General features: G+C 42.7%; 1 protein-coding gene across 1 annotated transcript; it reads right to left on the bottom strand.

Moving 5' to 3' along the window:
• Window positions 1-3,839: 3,839 nt before the first annotated feature.
• On the bottom strand, window positions 3,840-18,944 carry LOC311132231 (serine/threonine-protein kinase pdik1l). The gene is made up of 3 exons (XM_084165455.1): window positions 18,833-18,944; window positions 17,541-17,836; window positions 3,840-7,403 (listed from the first exon to the last, which is right to left on the bottom strand). Exons 2-3 carry the CDS (start codon window positions 17,823-17,825, stop codon window positions 6,663-6,665), a joined length of 1,026 nt encoding a protein of 341 aa, XP_084021581.1. The 5' UTR covers window positions 17,826-17,836; window positions 18,833-18,944; the 3' UTR covers window positions 3,840-6,662.
• Between the last annotated feature and the right edge of the window lie 1,074 nt (window positions 18,945-20,018).

Below are 20,018 nucleotides of genomic sequence, written 5' to 3'. Positions count from 1 at the left end.
ACAATGTGAAAATAAAAATATCTGAACCAACATAGTACGGTTCAGGTCGGCCCTATAGTCTGAATCAGGCATTAGAAGCTAGGGTCTAGGCCTCTCAAACTCAACTCATTCAGGTCCACAAGGCAAGAGGTTGAAAGCCACCAATGACCTTTGGCCCTGGCAGAAGGTACATAAAGGGGGACAAAACTGTGCCATAATCATGCATATAAATACTAGACTCAAAGTACTGAATGGAATACATTTACCTGAATGATGCGCAGACTTCCAGAGACTTTGACATAAATCCCTGGGGGAACAAAAGTACTGTCCACATAAGGATCCTGTAAGACAAATATTCAGTATATTATCTGCTATGCATGTATTAGAAAATAGAGAAGAACTTGGTGATGCCCTATTTTTCATTTGAGACATTTGTGGACGAAGACCTATAACTATCCACTTACCGCAGTGTACACCCATAGCTTCACGTCCAACGGTGGTCCAGTCACGTCGTCCACAGAGTACAGGACATTGGTTACTGAGGGATCCGTTCTCCTGATGATACCCACCACAGATACATTCATCCAGAAATCAAATACAGACAGGTGTGTGTGTGGGTGGATGCATATGCGCGCAACACACACACACACAGTTCAATCAATGCAACACTGCCAAAACAGCTTGTGTGTGACCAGGTATTTCATGGTGAAAAAGGTGGATAAACATGATATAGAACCTACTGAGAAAGGGCTCTAGCTTTCTCTACGAACAGGGACCCTCACCTGGGGGAACAGAAACACTCACCTGGTTGACCTCGACGTCGCCAACGCCGAAGACTTCCCTGGCAAATGTGGCAGACAGCAGCTGAGACATGGCATCATCTGGATGGCTGACCTCTGTCACAGCAGGTCAATGGAGAAGCATCACATTTTGGTACACTAAAGGTCATCTACTTTCTAAGATAGGAATGCTAGCTCAATGCATTCCAAGACAACATTGTGTCGTTGTGCAGTAAGCAGTTATGGGTTATGTGATGGCGTCAGGGTTAAAAGAAACACTGTGGTTGTCTTCTGTCCTGACTGGGAGGTGGTGAATCCACCTGGGGACTGGTTGTACCTGTATTCACTTCCCATATCTGAGCCTCTGTTGTATCCTTTGGGAAAACACATCGAACTGCACAACACATCTACTGAAAGTAAGCAGGAACAATGAGTGATTAAAACTTAAAAACGGCAGTTAAATTAATTTGTGTGGTATCTTAGAGTTGCATTGCAGGTCCCTTAACTCACCTTGACCCCACATGTTGTTGGAAGAGGGATTTGTGTTAGATTTGATAACTAGAACTAGCCCATGAGATTGAAAGTAGATGTAAGTTACTCTGACAGATTCCCACATTTCAGCTCACTAGCAAAATGTTAGTCAATTATCCAATCAGAGGCTGAAGAGTATCAACTATAACCTTTCCAACCTACAAAGGGCATCTACCACTCAATTAGCAGCTAAATGAATGGAAAACTTGCAGGTGAGTTGATTCTCACTAAAATATTCACTATGAAATGAAATCTAACAGGACTTTGTTACATGCAAGAGGACTTTGTTAATACAACAATACTTTATCAACTTTTGTTGGTTTTATTTATAATTCAACAATGAATGACACTTATTACAGCATTTATTGATACATTTCATTTAATCTCATCAAAAATATCTTACAATGACATACAAAGAAATTATTGTTCATAGAAAAGTTTGAGGAGCCCCCCCCCCCCCCCCATACACCTGGTTGTAATGTACACCGGTGCTTGTTTATTTTCAACTGATGAGGTTTCTCTTTGTAAATGGGTCCTGTTCTGAATAGGGCACTTATGATTTTTCAGTCCCAAATGGCACCCTTTTATATAACTACGTTTGATCAGGGCCTTTGGTCAAAAGTAGTGCACTATATAGGCAATAGGGTGCCATTTGGGATGCAGATTTCACCAAAGGTGACACATCTGAGGAGTCTGGTAGGATTATATTTCAGGCAACGAGCTCTTTCTCTCCATATCAAGCTCATCAGAAGCAGCAAAGACGTTTGAGTTGTTGACCCCAGTTGTGCGTACCCAATCTTGTTACACAAACCAACGACCAACCAACTTTCAGCCAATGAAGACATAATTACCACCACACCAATACAGTATCCAACTGTAATTATAAAACACACTTCTGTATCAATGACAGAAGATAATGGAAGTAACTGTTGAAAAAAGATAAAACCAATCACAGCAAATATACAACTCAAACACTGTCAAGGCCCTTGAAAACAGAGCGTAATAATCCACAGTCACATGTCCATTAACCTCATTTAACCTCTGCAGTAGCTCATATACAGTATATACTCTGAGTGCACAAAACATTAGTAACACCTGCTCTTTCCATGACAGACTGACCAGGTGAAAGCTATAATCCCTTATTGATGTCACTTGTTAAATCCACTTCAAATCAGTGTAGATGAAGGGGAGGAGACAGGTTAAAGAAGGATGTTTAAACCGCGAGACAATTGAGACATTGATTGTGTATGCGTGCCATTCAGAGTGAATGGGCAAGACAAAATATTTAAGTGCCTTTGAACAGGGTATTGTAGTAGGTGCCAGATGCACCAGTTTGAGTGTGTCAAGAACTGCAACGCTGCTGGGTTTTTCCACGCTAAATAGTTTCCTGTGTATCAAAAATGGTCCACCACCCAAACGACATCCAGCCTACTTGACACAATTGTGGGAAGCATGAGTCTAAATGAGCCAGCATCCCTGTGGAATGCTTGACACCTTGTAGTCCATGCCCCGATGAATTGAGGCTGTTGTGAGGGCAAAAGATGGGGCAACTCAATATTAGGAAGGTGTTCCTAATGTTTTGTACACTCAGTGTATATTTTGGGTTCTGATGGGGTACAACAGTTTAACTAAACTCATGCGGCATCAAGTTATATTCTTCACGAATCAATGGGTACTTATCATTAATTTATAAGTCAAAAAATTGATGTAGCAACTGCTGACTGCCCCTTTAATAAAATATGCATCAAAAAGCACAATCCGTGCTAACATTATGGGTGTAAAATAGCGGAGATAAGAATCCCAAAGCCAAAATTCTTAACAAAAATGTGCCTGGCCACCACAAAATCAAACAATATAGTGCTATATGTGCTAGTGTGTGGCGATATTAAAATAAAGCATAAAGTATGTTAATATCATGAAAGACAAAAGTATTTTGGCGATGGAAGCCATTTGAAAAAGGCAGTAATACAGGTTAATGTTGGCGACAGCCAGGTCGTACGAAATACATTTTACAACTTCAGCCACTGTTTTACAATAACACTCTGAAACTACGTTTTCAGATGAAAATTTGTTGATATTGATAAGTTTCCACAACTGTTAGAAGCGCACAAATTATGACCTGCAAGGTGATAGACCGGGGTCCCGAGAGAGAGCCTTCCTGTACCTCTGCCAACTACACCAACAGCCTAAAAAGGCTTAGTATGGGTCTGTCGGAAGGAAGCGTGGAAAAGGGGATTACCGGTACAATCCAGGGGAAACTGAGGTGTGTGAGAGAGAGATTAAAGGGGCAACTACTGATTGCCCCTTTCATATATATATATATATATATATATATATATATATATATATATATATATATATATATATATATAGACAGTTGAAGTCGGAAGTTTACATACACCTTAGCCAAATACATTTAAATTCAGTTTCACAATTCCTGACATTTAATCCTAGTAAAAATTCCCTGTCTTAGATCAGTTAGGATCACCACTTTATTTTAAGAATGTGAAATGTCAGAATAATAGTAGAGAGAATGATTTATTTCAGCTTTTATTTCTTTCACCACATTCCCAGTCGGTCAGAAGTTTACATACACTCAATTAGTATGTGGTAGCATTGCCTTTAAATTGGTCAACTTGGGTCAAACGTTTCGAGTAGCCTTCCACAAGCTTCCCACAATAAGCTTGCTCGCACACGCTTTTTCAGTTCTGCCCACAAATGTTCTATAGGATTTAGGTCAGGGCTTTGTGATGGCCACTCCAATACCTTGACTTTGTTGTCCTTAAGCCATTTTTCCACAACTTTGGAAGTATGCTTGGGGTCATTGTCCATTTGTGACCAAGCTTTAACTTCCTGACTGATTTCTTCAGATGTTGCTTCAATATATCCACATCATTTTCCTTCCTCATGATGCCATCCATTTTGTGAAGTGCACCAGTCCCTCCAGCAGCAAAGCACCCCCACAGCATGATGCTGCCACCCCCGTGCTTCACGGTTCTTCGGCTTGCAAGTGCCCCCTTTTTCCTCCAAACATAACGATGGTCATTATGGCCAAACAGTTCCATTTTTGTTTCATCAGACCAGAGGATATTTATCCAAAAAGTACAATCTTTCTCCCCATGTGCAGTTGCAAACCATAGTCTGGCTTTTCTATGGCGGTTTTGGAGCAGTGGCTTCTTCTTTGCTGAGCGGCCTTTCAGGTTATGTCGATATAGTACTCGTTTTACTGTGGATATAGATATTTTTGTACCGGTTTCCTCCAGCATCTTCACAAGGTCCTTGGCTGTTGTTCTGGGATTGATTTACACTTTTCGCACCAAAGTACATTAATCTCTAGGAGACAGAACGAGTCTCCTTCCTGAGCGGTATGACGGCTGCGTGGTCCCATGGTGTTTATACTTGCGTACGATTGTTTGTACAGATGAACGTGGTACCTTCAGGCATTTGGAAATTGCTCCCAAGGATGAACCAGACTTGTGGAGGTCTACAATTTATTTTCTGAAGTCTTGGCTGATTTCTTTTGATTTTCCCATGATGTTAAGCAAAGAGGCACTGAGTTTGAAGGTAGGCCTTGAAATACATCCACAGGTACACCTCCAATTGACTCAAATTATGTCAATTAGCCTAATCAGAAGCTTCTAAAGCCATGACATAATTTTCTGGAATTTTCCAAGCTGTTTAAAGGCACAGTCAACTTAAGTGTATGTAAACTTCTGACCCACTGGAATTGTGATACAGTGAATTATAAGTGAAATAATCTGTCTGTAAACAATTGTTAGAAAAATTACTTGTGTCATGCACAAAGTAGATGTCCTAACCGACTTGCCAAAACTATAGTTTGTTAACTGTGTTATATATATATATATGAGAGAAGGTTAAACAAACGGTATTGTGTGTCAAACTATAGATCCTCTGGGCTCAGGGAGTAGTGTGTGCTGTGCTGCTGGTGTCTCCCCTCGCGCTCTCTTCCTCTCTGAAGGTGTGAGGCATTGCATGCATAAGTAGACTTTCTGTTTGCTGACAATACACCGGGGTGTGTGTGTGAGAGAGGCATTGCATGCATAATTAGACTACTTGTTTGCTGTTTGACAATACGTCCTCCCAGGCCCCTAGTAAACACTGTTTGGAGTCATCACACCATATCCAGCCTTCTCAAGGTGATAGATAATAGCAGGGTAAGTTATTATAAAGGAAAACTAAATAAAAGTGCATTTGTCGTCAAGTGATTGCCACCGAAGTCGAACCCCTAACCATACCGTTCAGACAGGTTTCATTCGGAACTGAACTGGCCTTCAATTGTGCGAATGCAAGTCTAAATTCAAGCTCTATATTATAATAATACAAGCAGAACACTGGCTCTTCAGCTAAATACATTGATGTTAGTTTCGGGCAGGAACACATTCCCTTATGCATTTAGAATAAGCAGCTTGTTGTCTCTGGCCTTTAAGTTATGTGACTTAAGTTAATTACATTCCAAATACTCCATTCTAGTTCTCAAATTATTTTCATTCCGGGCCAATCATGACACTGGCTGACGGGGGTTGTTAGGTCATGTCTGCGCTGGGCTGGGCATTGTTAGGTTGTCTGCACTGGGCTGGGAGTTGTTAAGTTACGTCTGCACTGGGCTGGCATACCAAGACTGTGTCACTAGCCTTATTCCCATAATTGGCTCAGGGCGAGCCCAGAATACACAGGCCTCTGTGATATGTCATGTTGCTCTCTTCAAAAACAGCTGTTTGTCTACAAATCCCAACCAACAGTATATCTTAGTTTTTACCTGAGCAGTGGGAAGTGTGCGCTTGCGTGTCAGTTGATAGGGAGGAGCAGGGTGTGGTCACAGAATACTGGTAAAACCAGCCGTGCACAGTTTACGATCACTGAGGTGTTTGTATAAATTGGACCTTTGTTTATAATTGCATCCATATCATAACAAGATGCAGTCTCCCTGTATCATAAATTGCATCCTTAGTATGATTATTAGCACAGAGTCTGGGGTGGCATTTGTAGGCAAACTACAGAGTCAACTTCTAACAGGTTAGCCTAAACCAGTAGCAGTGGGGTAGCTAGCAACACCTCTCCTTCTGAGAGACAGACAGCTGAATGTGCTTATGGACAGCCTTGCTATGTTAACATTCAAAACAAACAGACTGGCTGTCAACCTGTTGAGCTAGGTTTACCAGTACATCCGATCCAATATCCAACTGCAAAGCCAAAATCTTTGCAAACTTTGAATTGTTCCCTTGAAAAGAAAAAAACTCCCATTGTGTGGCCTCCGCCACCAGAGCTAACAGTGGTGAATTAGACCTAGATACATGTGCTTGACGCTGTGACTACAAGTCCCATGGTCCTCTCTCCTCCTATCCACCCCCATTATCACGTGTCCCAGTCGAGCTCTCTGCAGGCGATCCTGACCAGTCGGAGCTCCAGTTCAAAGGCGTCAGGCCTCTCCTGAGGGTTGAACGACAGCATCTCCCTGATCAGCTGTTTCATGCCGGCATTCATGCTCTTCATCCTTGCCGGGATCAGCAGCTCCATCTTGGGGTTCTCCAGGAGCGCCTCCCCCAGGGGCACGATCTCCTCCCCCTGCTGCACGTAGCTTCCCAGGAGCTCCTTCTGGGTCTCCACATCCACGAACGTGATCCGCTCCACCATGGCCCAGATGATGATGCCCAGGGCAAAGATGTCTGCTTTAGCCGTGTAGTGGCCCTCCCACACCTCTGGAGCCATGTAGAAGTCTGTGCCGCACGCCATGGAAAGGAAACACTTGTTGACAGATGCTGGTTCCTCAGGGTTAAGACCCGATGTGGAGCAGACCTTGGACAGGCCGAAGTCGGCAACCTTCAGGGTGGGCTCGGGTGTTCCCGCCAAGGTCCTTCCCTGGGAGATGAGGATGTTGTCAGGCTTCAGGTCTCGGTGGATGATCTGGTTTCGGTGGAGGAAGGCCAGGGCGCTTCCTAACTGCAGCATGAAGCTGGTGTTGGTCTTGCGGCTGGGTTTACGGGACAACAGGTAAGCGTTCATGTCTCCTCCGTCACAGAAGTCCATGACAAACCACAGGTAGTAGGCACAGCATGGGTCAAAGGTTATCTCTCCCTTCAGAGATGTCTCCACCAGCTGGTGATACAGAGACAACAGAAAGGACATTAGTCTTAATATTACATGACATACAGTGCATTCGGAAAGTATTCAGACCCCTTCACTTTTCCACATTGTTACATTAGCCTTATTCTAAACTGGATTCAATTGCCCCCCTCCCCCCCTTCCCTCCCTCAATCTACACACAATAGCCCATAACGACAAAGCAAAAACAGGTTTTTTGACATTTTAGCAAATGTATTAAAAATAAAAAACAGAAATATCTGACACTTTGCTATGAGACTCGAAATTGAGCTCAGGTGCATTTTGCTACCATTGATCATCCTTGAGATGTTTCTACAACTTGATTGGAGTCCACCTGTGGTAAACTCAATTGTTTGGACATGATTTGGAAAGGCACACCCTGGTCTATATAAAGGTCCCATAGTTGACAGTACATGTCAGAGCAAAAACCAAGCCATGAGGTCGAAGGAATTGTCCGTAGAGCTCAGAGACAGGATTGTGTCGAGGCACAGATCTGGGGAAGGGTACCAAAACACAGAAGTTTGGAACCACCAAGACTCTTCCTAGAGCAGGCCGCCGGCCAAACTGAGCAATCGGTGGAGAAGGGCCTTGGTCAGGGAGGTGACCAAAAACCTGATTGTCACTTACAGAGCTCCAGAGTTCCTCTGTGGAGATGGGAGAACCTTCCAGAAGGACAACCATCTCTGCAGCACTCCACCAATCAGGCCTTTATGGTAGAGTGGCCAGATGGAAGTCACTCCTCAGTAAAAGGCACATGACAGCCCGCTTGGAGTTTGCCAAAAGACACCTAAAGGACTCAGACCATGAAACCAATATTTAACTCTTTGGCCTGAATGCCAAGCGTCACATCTGGAGGAAACCTGGCACCATCCCTACAGTGAAGCATGGTGGTGGCAGCATCATGCTGTGGGGATGTTTTTCAGCGGCAGAGACTGGGAGACTAGTCAGGATCGAGGGGAAAATGAACAGAGCAAAGTACAGAGCGATTCTTGATGAAAACCTGCTCCAGAGCACTCAGCACCTCAGACTGGGGTGAAGGTTCACCTTCCAACAGGACAACGACCCTAAGCACACAGCAAAGACAACACAGGAGTGGCTTCGGGACATGTCTCTGAATGTCCTCGAGTGGCCCAGCCAGAGCCCGGAGTTGAACCCAATTGAACATCACTGGAAAGACCTGAAATTAGCTGTGCAGCGACGCTCCCCATCCAACCTAACAGAGCTTGAGGATCTGCAGAGAAGAATGTGAGAAACTCCCCAAATACAGGTGTGCCAAGCTTGTAGCGTCATACCCAAGAAGACTCAAGGCTGTAATTGCTGCCAAAGGTGCTTCAACAAAGTACTGCGCAAAGGGTCTAAATACTTATTTAAAATGTGATTTCAGTTTTTTATAAATTTGCAAATAATTATAAAAAAATTTAAACCGTTTTTGCCTTGTCATTATGGGGTAGTGTAGATTGATGAGGAAAAAAACAATTTCAATCGATTTTAGAATAAGGCTGTAACGTAAAATAATATGGAAAAAGTCAAGGGGTCTGAATACTTTCCGAATACACTGTATATGGAAAAATAAGCTTAAACATTTAGACCAATCGATTGGTCGAAAGAACATGACGACTCGGTCAACCAAGGATTTTTTTTTGTCAGGGACAGCCCTAGTTATTATAATTATATTCAAATCCTTGGAGGAAAGAGAAGAACGTGACAATTTTCAACAAACAAGAAAAATTGCCTTGTCTCGTGCCTTTGAAATCACAGCGTGACTGCCATCCTCCTTTGTGAGCTGTCAAACGGAGGGGTGTTTGTGTTCGTGTGGTGTGTTGTCAGTTGTCTGTTTTTCTATCATAGCTCGCTTCTGCTGGAGGAACACCTTTTGACAGCTGACCAGATCAAAACCTATCCTCTCCTATAGAAAATGTGCTTCAGGTATTTGAAATGCACACACCAGCAGCACAACTACTTGGGTTTTGAATTAGTCAATCTAATGCCTGACAATCTTTATGGTACAAAACACCACATTGACAGTCCCACCACTTAGGGAAAACCAGTCTGTACAAAAAAAATTGTCACATGCCATTCAGCGAGCCGAGGTATCCGTAACCTAATAGATGCAAATAATCCACCAGCATTGCCACAGTCAGATAATACGGTCCCTGGCCTCAGTGGTCCATTATCATTGTTTTCCCAATACACACACGATAATCCTTTCCTATTATTGTGAGTTTTCCCTCTATAAGCAGCAGCAGAACATTGGAACATTACAGAAAAGAAGAAAGACTCGGTCTAAACAAAGGATTCTGGGAAAGCGGCCAAGCCCAACTCGCTGGAGTGTTTAACAAGCTCGTAGAGCGGTCGGACAATGTGTGCAAGTGTGTGACAATCGCCCACGTGCCGCTGAGGCTATAATCAGTTGTTGCCAGTCCCTTTAAACCCTCAGTGAGCCAGGAGGGAGGAACAGGGTTGACTGGGGAGAAGAGTCTCTTTAAACCATTGGTCAATGAGGACATGAGATGCCCCCTTAAAAACCAGTGATGAAGGCACCACCTGACAACAAACACAGGGACAAGGACAGACGAGCTAAACACCCTGGCATAACTCGACACACACAGGATAGAAATTACACAGAGGACACAGTCTTCTGATCTAACTAGAGTCAAAGTCAGAGTATAAACGCTCTGCAGAGAGGCATCCAACAGGCTGAATGTGAGGCCAAAATACTGGAAGCAACACTAGCTAACACCTTGAATTACTAGCAAACACTGGACTAGCAATTTCTGTCATCTCTGTGTCTATGTTCATCAGTGTAGAGGAATGTGCTCAATCAGCCACTGACTGTGTGCTGGCAACAATATGCAGAATAACCAGAAGAAAAAAACAAAACCTCCCTTTATCATCAACTAGAATGACTGCATGCAATGTCCAATACATCATCCTATAGCCTACTTTGGGATCTACTGAGTGAGTGTATCTGTCCTGTCTTGTTCTAGATAATGAACTTATGGTATGTTTATGCTATGTTACATTAAATCACATTTTATTTGTCACGTGCCGAATACAACCGGTGTAGACCTTACCATGAAATGCTTACTTACAAGCCTTTAACCAACATTAAGTAGTTATGTCATGGTTCATGCATTTATGCTATCCCTGTGTTATGTGTTGTCTATCACTTCTATAAATTGTCACTTGGTGAATTGAGTTTAGGACTTAAAAAATAATAAACTCCACTAACATTCTACTCGTCAACATAGTCAGATTCCTCTCCTCTGACCACTTCCTCTCGAACTTTCTCCTCGGCTGCCAAGATGCTTTTCAGCATCTGCAAGACAGAACCTTGAGGTTGAATGTTAAGTTCAGTCCTGCCACAGATCCGGTTCTGAGGTTCTGGTCTTTCAACAGATATGCTCAAGATGTGGTTAGTCTGGTCCGAACATGTACTCACCATGTGATTAAGCCTATAATGGGTTTGAACTAGAGGCTTAGTACTAAGGCCTAACCTTCAATCATAAGCATCTGATAACTTAAGTTCATCAAGTTTGAAGTATATTTTTTAATGCATGAAAAACATATGTTTGATTTTCAGAAAACCTTCACCGAAACCCACTAGTACCTCCCACCTGTCTCTTATTTAAAGACATCCTATATAAAACTCTCTCCTATCCGCTAGCGGAGTCCTTTCATATGAGAAACCCAGTCACCCTACATATGGACAAAAGGAAACCTGAACCTGACCCCAAGCGAGCTCTCCCATCTCCCCCGGTTGTTTTAGCCTCATCCCCTTTCCGTGTTTTTCATGTATTGATTTTACTATGGTTTTAATTTACTTAAATTTAATGATCTATTGTAGGGATGTCCCCGACAAAAAAAAAAAGTATTGGTCGACTTTAACCCCCCCCAAAAAAATGTTTGCCTACAATGACATACCCAAATCTAACTGCCCGTAGCTCAGGACCTGAAGCAAGGCTATGCATATTCTTGATACCATTTGAAATGAAACACTTTGAAGTTTGTGGAAATGTGAAATTAATGTAGGAGAATAGAACATTAGATTAGAAGCATTGCAATACTGGACTATTTTGTATCAAGTCTGCCCAAATGTGCCGAATTGGTCAATTTATACATTTTCAAGTACATAACTATAGAGAACATTCAAAAATGATATGGTAATACAAAATGTAAGTTTACACACTCCCAGGAATGTCATACATGATGGATCATTAGCTTATACACTAACTTTCACACATCTAGATGGCCGGGCAGGGTGGGTGTGGAGCCAGAGACAGCAGGGGTTCAAACTGTAGAACCGAGTTCCTACATTTGAATATAAAAATGTATTTTATCAAACAAAACTATGCTACATTTGATCTCTGGGACCCTTAGGATGACACATCAGAGCAAGATTACTGAATGTAAGTACATTATTTACCTTCAGAGGTGAATGTATCAAACCAGTTGCCGTGATATTTTTTTTGCTGTTGTGCACTCTCCTCAAACAATAGCATGGTATCTTTTCACTGTAATAGCTACTGTAAATTGGACAGTGCAGTTAGATTAACAAGAATTTAAGCTTTCTGCCCATATAAGACTATGTCTATGTCCTGGAAAGTTTGCTGTTACTTACAACACCCATGCTAATCACATTAACGCACGTTAGCTCAACCGTCCCGTATACGGGACACCGATCCCGTAGAGGTTGAAACATATTTTTCCATATATAGACACCCTGTTTTTTTATAAAATCAACTACATGTACTGAGCTTGTCTGATGCTTTAAGAAGGCTGCTTGATTAAATAATTAAAACACAAAAGACTCAAGAAGGAGCCAGATAGCCTAACCAGAAGAAGAAAATCTGTTCCCGACCTTCCTCCTCCCGCTGCTGCTGGCCTTCGCAAATTCTGCTGTTACGCTCCTGAAGTTGCCGGTAATAGGCTGCACCAGGTGTCAGCAACATTATCTATTTGGAGTGCCAATTTATCTTATCATTTCTACCGATCTGTGTGCCAGTTACATTTTCATGGTACAGTTTCCTTTCATTTATAATAGTCTTTGCATCTCAAAATCATTGTCAATCACAGCTTCCGAATCTATTACTCGCTAATGTTCAGTCTATGGACAATAAAGTAGACGAGCTCAGGGCGAGGATCTCCTTCCAGAGAGACATCAGGGACTGTAACATACTGTTTCACAGAATCATGGCTCTCTCCAGATATACTGTCCCCGTCCATACAGCTAGCTTGGGTTCACAGTACATCACACAGACAGAAATAAAGAACTCTCCTGGAAGAAGAACAATGGTTTAGGTTTCATAATTAACTACTCATGGTGTGATTGTGATAATGTACAGGGACTAAAGTCACATTTTTTCACCCGACCTAGAATACCTCAAATACTGACCGTATTACCTGCCAAGAGAATTCTCTTCTGTTATAGTCACAGCAGTGTATATTCCCCCTCAAGCCGATACCACGACAGCCCTCAAAGAACTACACTGGACTTTGTGCAAACTGGAAACCCCATATCCTGAGGCCGCATTTATTGTAGCTGTGGATTTTAAAGCAAATTTGAGGAAAATGCTACCAAAGTTTTATCAACACATTGTCTGTAGTACTTGCGCTTCAAAAACTCTACCATTGCTACTCTCCCTTCCGGGATGCCTACAAGCCCCTCCCTTCGGCAAATCAGATCACGACTCCATTCTGCTCCTCCTTTCCTATAGGCAGAAACTCAAAAGAGGAAGTACCCGTGCTAAGGTCTATTAAACGCTGGTCTGACCAATCGGAATCCATGCTTCAAGATTGTTTTGATCACGCGGACTGGGATATGTTCCAGGTTGCCTCTGAGAATAACATTGACATACAGTGCATTTAGAAAGTATTCTGACCCCTTCACTTTTCCACATTTTGTTACATAAAAACCTTATTCAAACATTTATTAAATTACTGCACACATTTCACTGCACCTATCAGGTATATGTAACAATAAAACAGAGAAAAAAATGCTATTTTAACGTTTATCGTCAAACGTGAGCTAGAAATGTTCTCTGCTCTGACACACACACTCACGACTGTAGAATATCTGAAATTCTTGTGTGAAAATGAATTGTTTTTAGTACCTTTGTTGCTCAACCGCTATTGGCAGATAATCAGCAAAACCAACAGTGACAGTGTCACAGCAGTTTGATGTATTGGCTCCCTCAGCAAATGGCTTGGAGATGGACTGTCTTACAGTGCCTTCGGAAAGTATTCAGACCCCTTGACTTTTTTCATATTTTGTTATGTTACAGCCTTATTCTAAAATGGATTAAATAAATAAATCTCAGCAATCTACACACAATACCACATAATGACAAAGCGAAAACAAGTTTAGAAATGTTTGCCAATTTATTACTAATAAAAAAACTGAAATATCTTATTTACATAAGTATTCAGACCCTTTGCTATGAGACTCGAAATTGAGCTCAAGTGCATCCTGTTTCCATTGATCATCCTTGAGATGTTTCTACAACTTAGAGTCCACCTGTGGTAAATTTAATTGATTGGACATGATTTAGAAAGGCACACACACCTGTCTATATAAAAAGGTCCCACAGCTAACAGTGCATGTCAGAGAAAAAAACCAAGCCATGAGGTCAAAGGAACTGTCCGTAGACCTCCGAGACAGGATTGCGTTGAGGCACAGATCTGGGGAAGGGTACCAAAACATTACTGCAGCATTGAAGGTCCACAGGAACACAGTGGCCTCCATCATTCTTAAATGGAAGAAGTTTGGAACCACCAAGCCTCTTACTAGAGCTGGCCGCCTGGCCAAACTGAGCAATCGGGGGAGAAGGGCCTTGGTCAGGGAGGTGACCAAGAACCCGGTCACTATGACAGAGCTCCAGAGTTCCTCTATGGAGATGGGAGAACCTTCCAGAAGGACAACCATCTCTGCTGATCTCCACCAATCAAGCCTTTAAAAGGTAGAATGGCCAGACATAAGCCACTCCTCAGTAAAAAAGGCACATGACAGCACTCTTGGAGTTTGCAAAAAGGCACTTAAAGGACTCCCAAACAATGATAAACAAGTTTCTCTGGTCTGAAGAAACCAAGATTGAACTCTTTGGCCTGAATGCCTAGCACCACGTCTGGAGGAAACCAGGCATCGCTCATCAGCTGGCCAATACCATCCCTACGGTGAAGCATGGTGGTGGCAGCATCATGCTGTGGGGATGTTTTTCAGCGGCAGGGACTGGGTGACTAGCCAGGTTCGAGGGAAAGATGAACAGAGATCCTTGATGAAAACATGCTCCAGGGCGCTCAGGACCTCAGACTGGGGCGAAAGTTCACCTTCCAACAGGACAACGACCCTAAGCACACAGCCAAGACAACGCAGTAGTGGCTTCGGGATAAGTCTCTGAATGTCCTTGAGTGGCCCAGCCAGAGCCCAGACTTGAACCCGATTTAACATCTCTGGAGAGACCTGAAAATAGCTTTGCAGCAACGCTCCCCATCCAACCTGACAGAGCTTGAGAGGATCTGCAGAGAAGAATGGGAGAAACTCCCCAAATACAGGTATGCCAAGCTTGTTGCGTCATACCCAAGAAGTCTCGAGGGCTGTAATCGCTGCCAAAGGTGCTTCAACAAAGTACTGAGTAAAGGGTCTGAATACTTACACTATCGGTCAAAAGTTTTAGAACACCTACTCATTCAAGGTTTTTATTTTTACTATTTCTACATTGTAGAATAATAGTAAATACATCAAAACTATGAAATAACACATATGGAATGTAGTAACCAAAAAAAAGTGTTAAACAAATCAAAATATATTTGAGATTAGATTTTTCTAATTGCCTTGATGACAGCTTTGCACACTCTTGGCATTATCTCAACCAGCTTCACCTGGAATGCTTTTCCAACAGTCTTGAAGGAGTTCCCACATATGCTGAGCACTTGTTGGCTGCTTTTCCTTCACTCTGCGGTCCGACTCTTCCCAAACCATCTCAATTGGGTAGAGGTCAGGTGATTGTAGAGGCCAGGTCATCTGATGCAGCACTCCATCACTCTCCTTATTGGTCAAATAGCCCTTACACAGCCTAGAGGTGTGTTTTGGGTCATTGTCCTGTTGAAAAACAAATGATAGTCCCACTAAGCGCAAACCAGATGGGATGGCGTAACGCTGCAGAATGTTGTCGTAGCCATGCTGGTTAAGTGTGCCTTGAATTCTAAATAAATCAGACAGTGTCACCAGCAAAGCACCCCCACAACATAACACCCCCTCCATGCTTTACGGTGGGAAATACACATGCAGAGATCATCCGTTCACCCACACTGGTTGGAACCAAAAATCTCAAAGGACACATTTCCACCAGTGTAATGTCCATTGCTCGTGTTTCTTGGCCCAAGCAAGTCTCTTCTTCTTATTGGTGTCCTTTAGTAGTGGTTTCTTTGCATCAATTCGACCATGAACGCCTGATTCACACAATCTCCTCTGAACAGTTGATGTTGAGATGTGTCTGTGACTTGAACTCTGTGAAGCATTTATTTGAGCTGCAATTTCTGAGGCTGGTAACTCTAATGAACTTATCCTCTGCAGCAGAGGTAACTCTGGGTCTTCCATGCCTGTGGCGGTCCTCATGAGAGCCAGTTTCATCATAGCGCTTGATGGTTTTTGCGACTGCACTTGAAGAAACTTTCAAAGTCCTTGAAATGTTCCGTATTGACTGACTTTCATGTCTTAAAGTAATGATGGACTGTCCTTTGTCTTTGCCTATTTGAGCTGTTCTTGCCATAATATGAACTTGGTATTTTACCAAATCGGGCCATCTTCTGTATACCCCCCCTACCTTGACACAACACAACTGATTGGCTCAAACGCATTAAGGAGGCAAGAAATTCCACAAATTAACTTTTAAGAAGGCACACCTGTTAATTGAAATGCATTCCAGGTGACTACCTCGTGAAGCTGGTTGAGAGAATGCCAAGAGTGTGCAAAGTTGTTATCAAAGCAAAGGGTGGCTATTTGAACAATCTCAAATATACTTTTTTAACACTTGTTTAACACAAAATAAATTAAAACCCTTGAATGAGTAGGTGTTCTAAAACTTTTGACCGGTAGTTTTTTATTTTTAATACATTTGCAAACATTTCTAAAAACCTGTTTTTGCTTTGTCATTATAGGGTATTGTGTATAAACAATTTAATCCATTTTAGAATAAGGCTGAACGTAACAAAATGTGATAAAAGTGAAGGGTTCTGAATACTTTCTGAATGCATTGCATGCGCAGACACGGTGGCTGAGTTCATCAGGAAGTGTGTACGGGATTTTGTTCCCACTGTGACTATTAAAACCTACCCAAACTAAAAACCGTGGATAGATGGCAGCATTCGAGCAAAACTGAAAGCGCGAACCACCGCATTTAACCACGGCAAGGTGACTAGGAATAGTCAAATACAAACAGTGTTGTTATTCCCTGCGTAAGGCAATCAAACAGGCAAAACGTCAGTACAGAGACAAAGTGGAGCCGCAATTCAACAGCGCAGACACAAGACGTATGTGGCAGGGTCTACAGACAATCACGGATTACAAAGGGAAAACCAGCCACGTTGCGGACACCGATGTCTTGCTCCCGGACAAGCTAAACAGCTTTGCCCGCTTTGAGGATAACATAGTGCCACAGAAGCGGCCCACTCCCAAGGATTGTGGGCTCTCGTTCTCCGTGGCTGACGTAAGACATTTAAGCATGTTAACCCTCGCAAAGCTGCCGGGCCAGACGGCTACCACCCGGTTACTCAACCCTGCACCTTAGAGGCTGCTGCCCTATGTACATAGACATTGAATCAGTGGTCACTTTAATAATGGAACAATAGTCACTTTAATAATATTTACATACGGTTTTACTCATTTCATATGTATATACTGTATTTTGGTCAATGCCACGCCGACATTGCTCGTCCTAATATTTATATATTTCTTAATGCCATTCTTTTACTTTTAGATTTGTGTGTATTGTTGTGAATTGTTAAATAATCCTGCTCTGTTGGAGCTAGGAAACACAAGCATTTCACTTCACCCGCAATAACATCTGCTAAATATGTGTATGTGACCAATAAAATGTGATTTAATTTATCCATCCATATAAAAAGTGTTATTACCTCTAGGTATAGTGGGGAGCTGGACCCGTGGCTCATCCTCTGAGCCAGGTCATCTCTCTGCAGGACACACTCCTCTAGGTGGATGACGTTGGGGTGCTGGCTCTGGATACTGCTCAGGGCCCAGAATTCCCTGAGGGCCAGCTCTACATTCTCTGGGCTGTGGCAGCGGATCTTCTTAACGGCCATCCGAGCTCCGGTGCGTTTCACCACCGCCTCGTACACCACGCCGTAGCTGCCACGCCCCACCTCCTGGATCAGCTCATACTTCGGCTGGCTGCTCACCATCCTCTTCCTCACTGTGGGGTGGTGGGAGACAAAGGAGAGAGGTGGTGGGGTTAATGGGGTACCACTGATTGTTGTTGAGCGCTAGATGAGGTCAGCAGCACAGCAGAAAAGACTGACAATGTAACCCTTTTCCCCTTAGCTACTGAATAATCTCCCAACCAGGTGGGTTAATTTGTCATTCTGAGTTAAGAAAAACATATGCGAGTTGACTTGACAGCCCCCTGCTCCTTAGCACGTCAAACCCCATAGCTATAGGGCTAGTCTAGAAGTCTTATGAGGAAAACAAACTACCTGGCTAAGTGACACAATGTCAGATGCTTGACACAACAAAAACGTCAGTGTTCGCATTTTAGCAAGTCAAATTAGGAGACTTAGTTACCCACAAGAGAGCAAATATTAAATCCTCAGAGGCCAAAGCTTGCTAAATGTAAACAAATAAACTGTGCCCCTCACTCTCTGACCTGTACGTGAACACTAACGCATGGCTGGCAGCTGACATAATTTAAAAGGGGAACGTTTACGTTAGTTATGTCATGTCCTGTCAGCGGACTGACACAATATGTACGAATATATCAAAATCTATTTAATTAGCTAAGCTCTTGAGTTATTAGCTAGCTAACACGGAAGCGAAACTGTTTTTAGGTAGCTAACAGTAGCTAACGTTAGCTAACTAGGAAGCCAAGGGAAGAAAATGGTGGATAGAAATACAATAATAGGATCATAGCTATATAAAATGTAAATGTTATCTAGGTAGCTATGTCACCACATGGGAATGTAGACAAGTTAGTTAGATAGTTTACGTAAGGGACTGAGCTACCTAGCTAGCTTGTTCAAATCGTGGACACATTTATTGTCCTCCTTGCGCCGAGCCTAAATTAGCACATTCGGATAGCTGCACACCACAAAGCACCATGTCGCACGGGCAGACAAAAGAACTGGCTTCTTCTGAAGACGAGGAAAGGAAACAAAGAGCAGCTAACTATATATCTAACAAGCTACACATTCACCTGTTTTCGTCTTCTCTCAAGGATTCATTTGTTGTTGTCTTTCTCACTTTCTCTGGCAGCCATTTGCCACCACTCAGTCACACACGTTCTCGCGCAGATAGACACGTTCCGTGAGCGTGCTGAGAAAATCTGCAGCTCAATTACCCCCTCAACAGCGCGCGCCCGATTGCTTGAAACAACACAGACTGGGTGCTCTGTAGCAGCGAAAGTGGGAAATACTGCCCCCCTCTTAAGCAAGCCTCTAGCTGAAAGGGAAAATAACAATTGTGCCCCTGTTCATTGCATAGTTTTACATCCATGCGCATGGATTCTTGCCAAATTCTACAGTCACGGTGCCTCTCCCTTTCATTACACCAGTAAAACGAGGAATCACATTTATTTTGAATACATTTTTAAATTCGGTACACGCACTGGGCATCGTTCTTTCTCCGAGATTGACCGGGGGTGAGTCGTTTCTGAGAGGATAGTAATGGCATCGTACTGACATCAAAGAAATAGGTTGTCTTGGAAAACGATGAAATTCAAACGTTTGTCTCATTTTTGTATAACCATCTTAAGTTATCGTGACAATTATTGTTTGTAAAATTGTATTGGTCTTCCAGCAACCCCCCCGAATGCCACATTTAGTTTGCTCCAGTGACACCATGCAGGTTGTACCATTATATTTTACATAACACAGACGATACGTTTATGATCTTGAATGAAATGACACTCTGAAAGATACATTTATCTCAACCATAATTTTAGATAGTAGGCAGTATCAACAAAGAACGGGATGATGTAGTTTATCTTGATCAAAATGGTTTGCAGAAGATTGAACTCCCCTATCACAATACCTGTTTGGAGCATGCTCTTAAAGGGACAGCACCATGGACAGCACCATCACAGAGCTCTTAACCCAGAGGCGCAACATCGCGAGACTTCCGGGAATGCTTGTTAAACAGACCAAGCAGACCAGGCCTGGGTTTGAGAAGTCAATGAGAAAAGGGAAAATTCTTCCTTAGTTGTTAATTTTCTCGAAATCTAAAGACACAACCTAGATTCGAGCCAATGTATTAAGTAGTTGAATTTGTTATTACTCCAACCTCGTGAAAGTGACAAACTGATAAGTTTTCATTTTCGTCAAAAACAATTTTATATCGAAGGAGTGCCCATGATTTGATGGCTTGAACGTACGCAGTTCAGC

The sequence above is a fragment of the Coregonus lavaretus genome, assembly GCF_964263955.1.
Source record: "Coregonus lavaretus genome assembly, chromosome: 7".
NCBI classification, from domain to species: Eukaryota; Metazoa; Chordata; class Actinopteri; order Salmoniformes; family Salmonidae; genus Coregonus; species Coregonus lavaretus.
The sequence above is the reverse complement of the archived record's forward strand: the minus strand, read 5'-3'. Positions and strand labels throughout refer to the sequence as shown.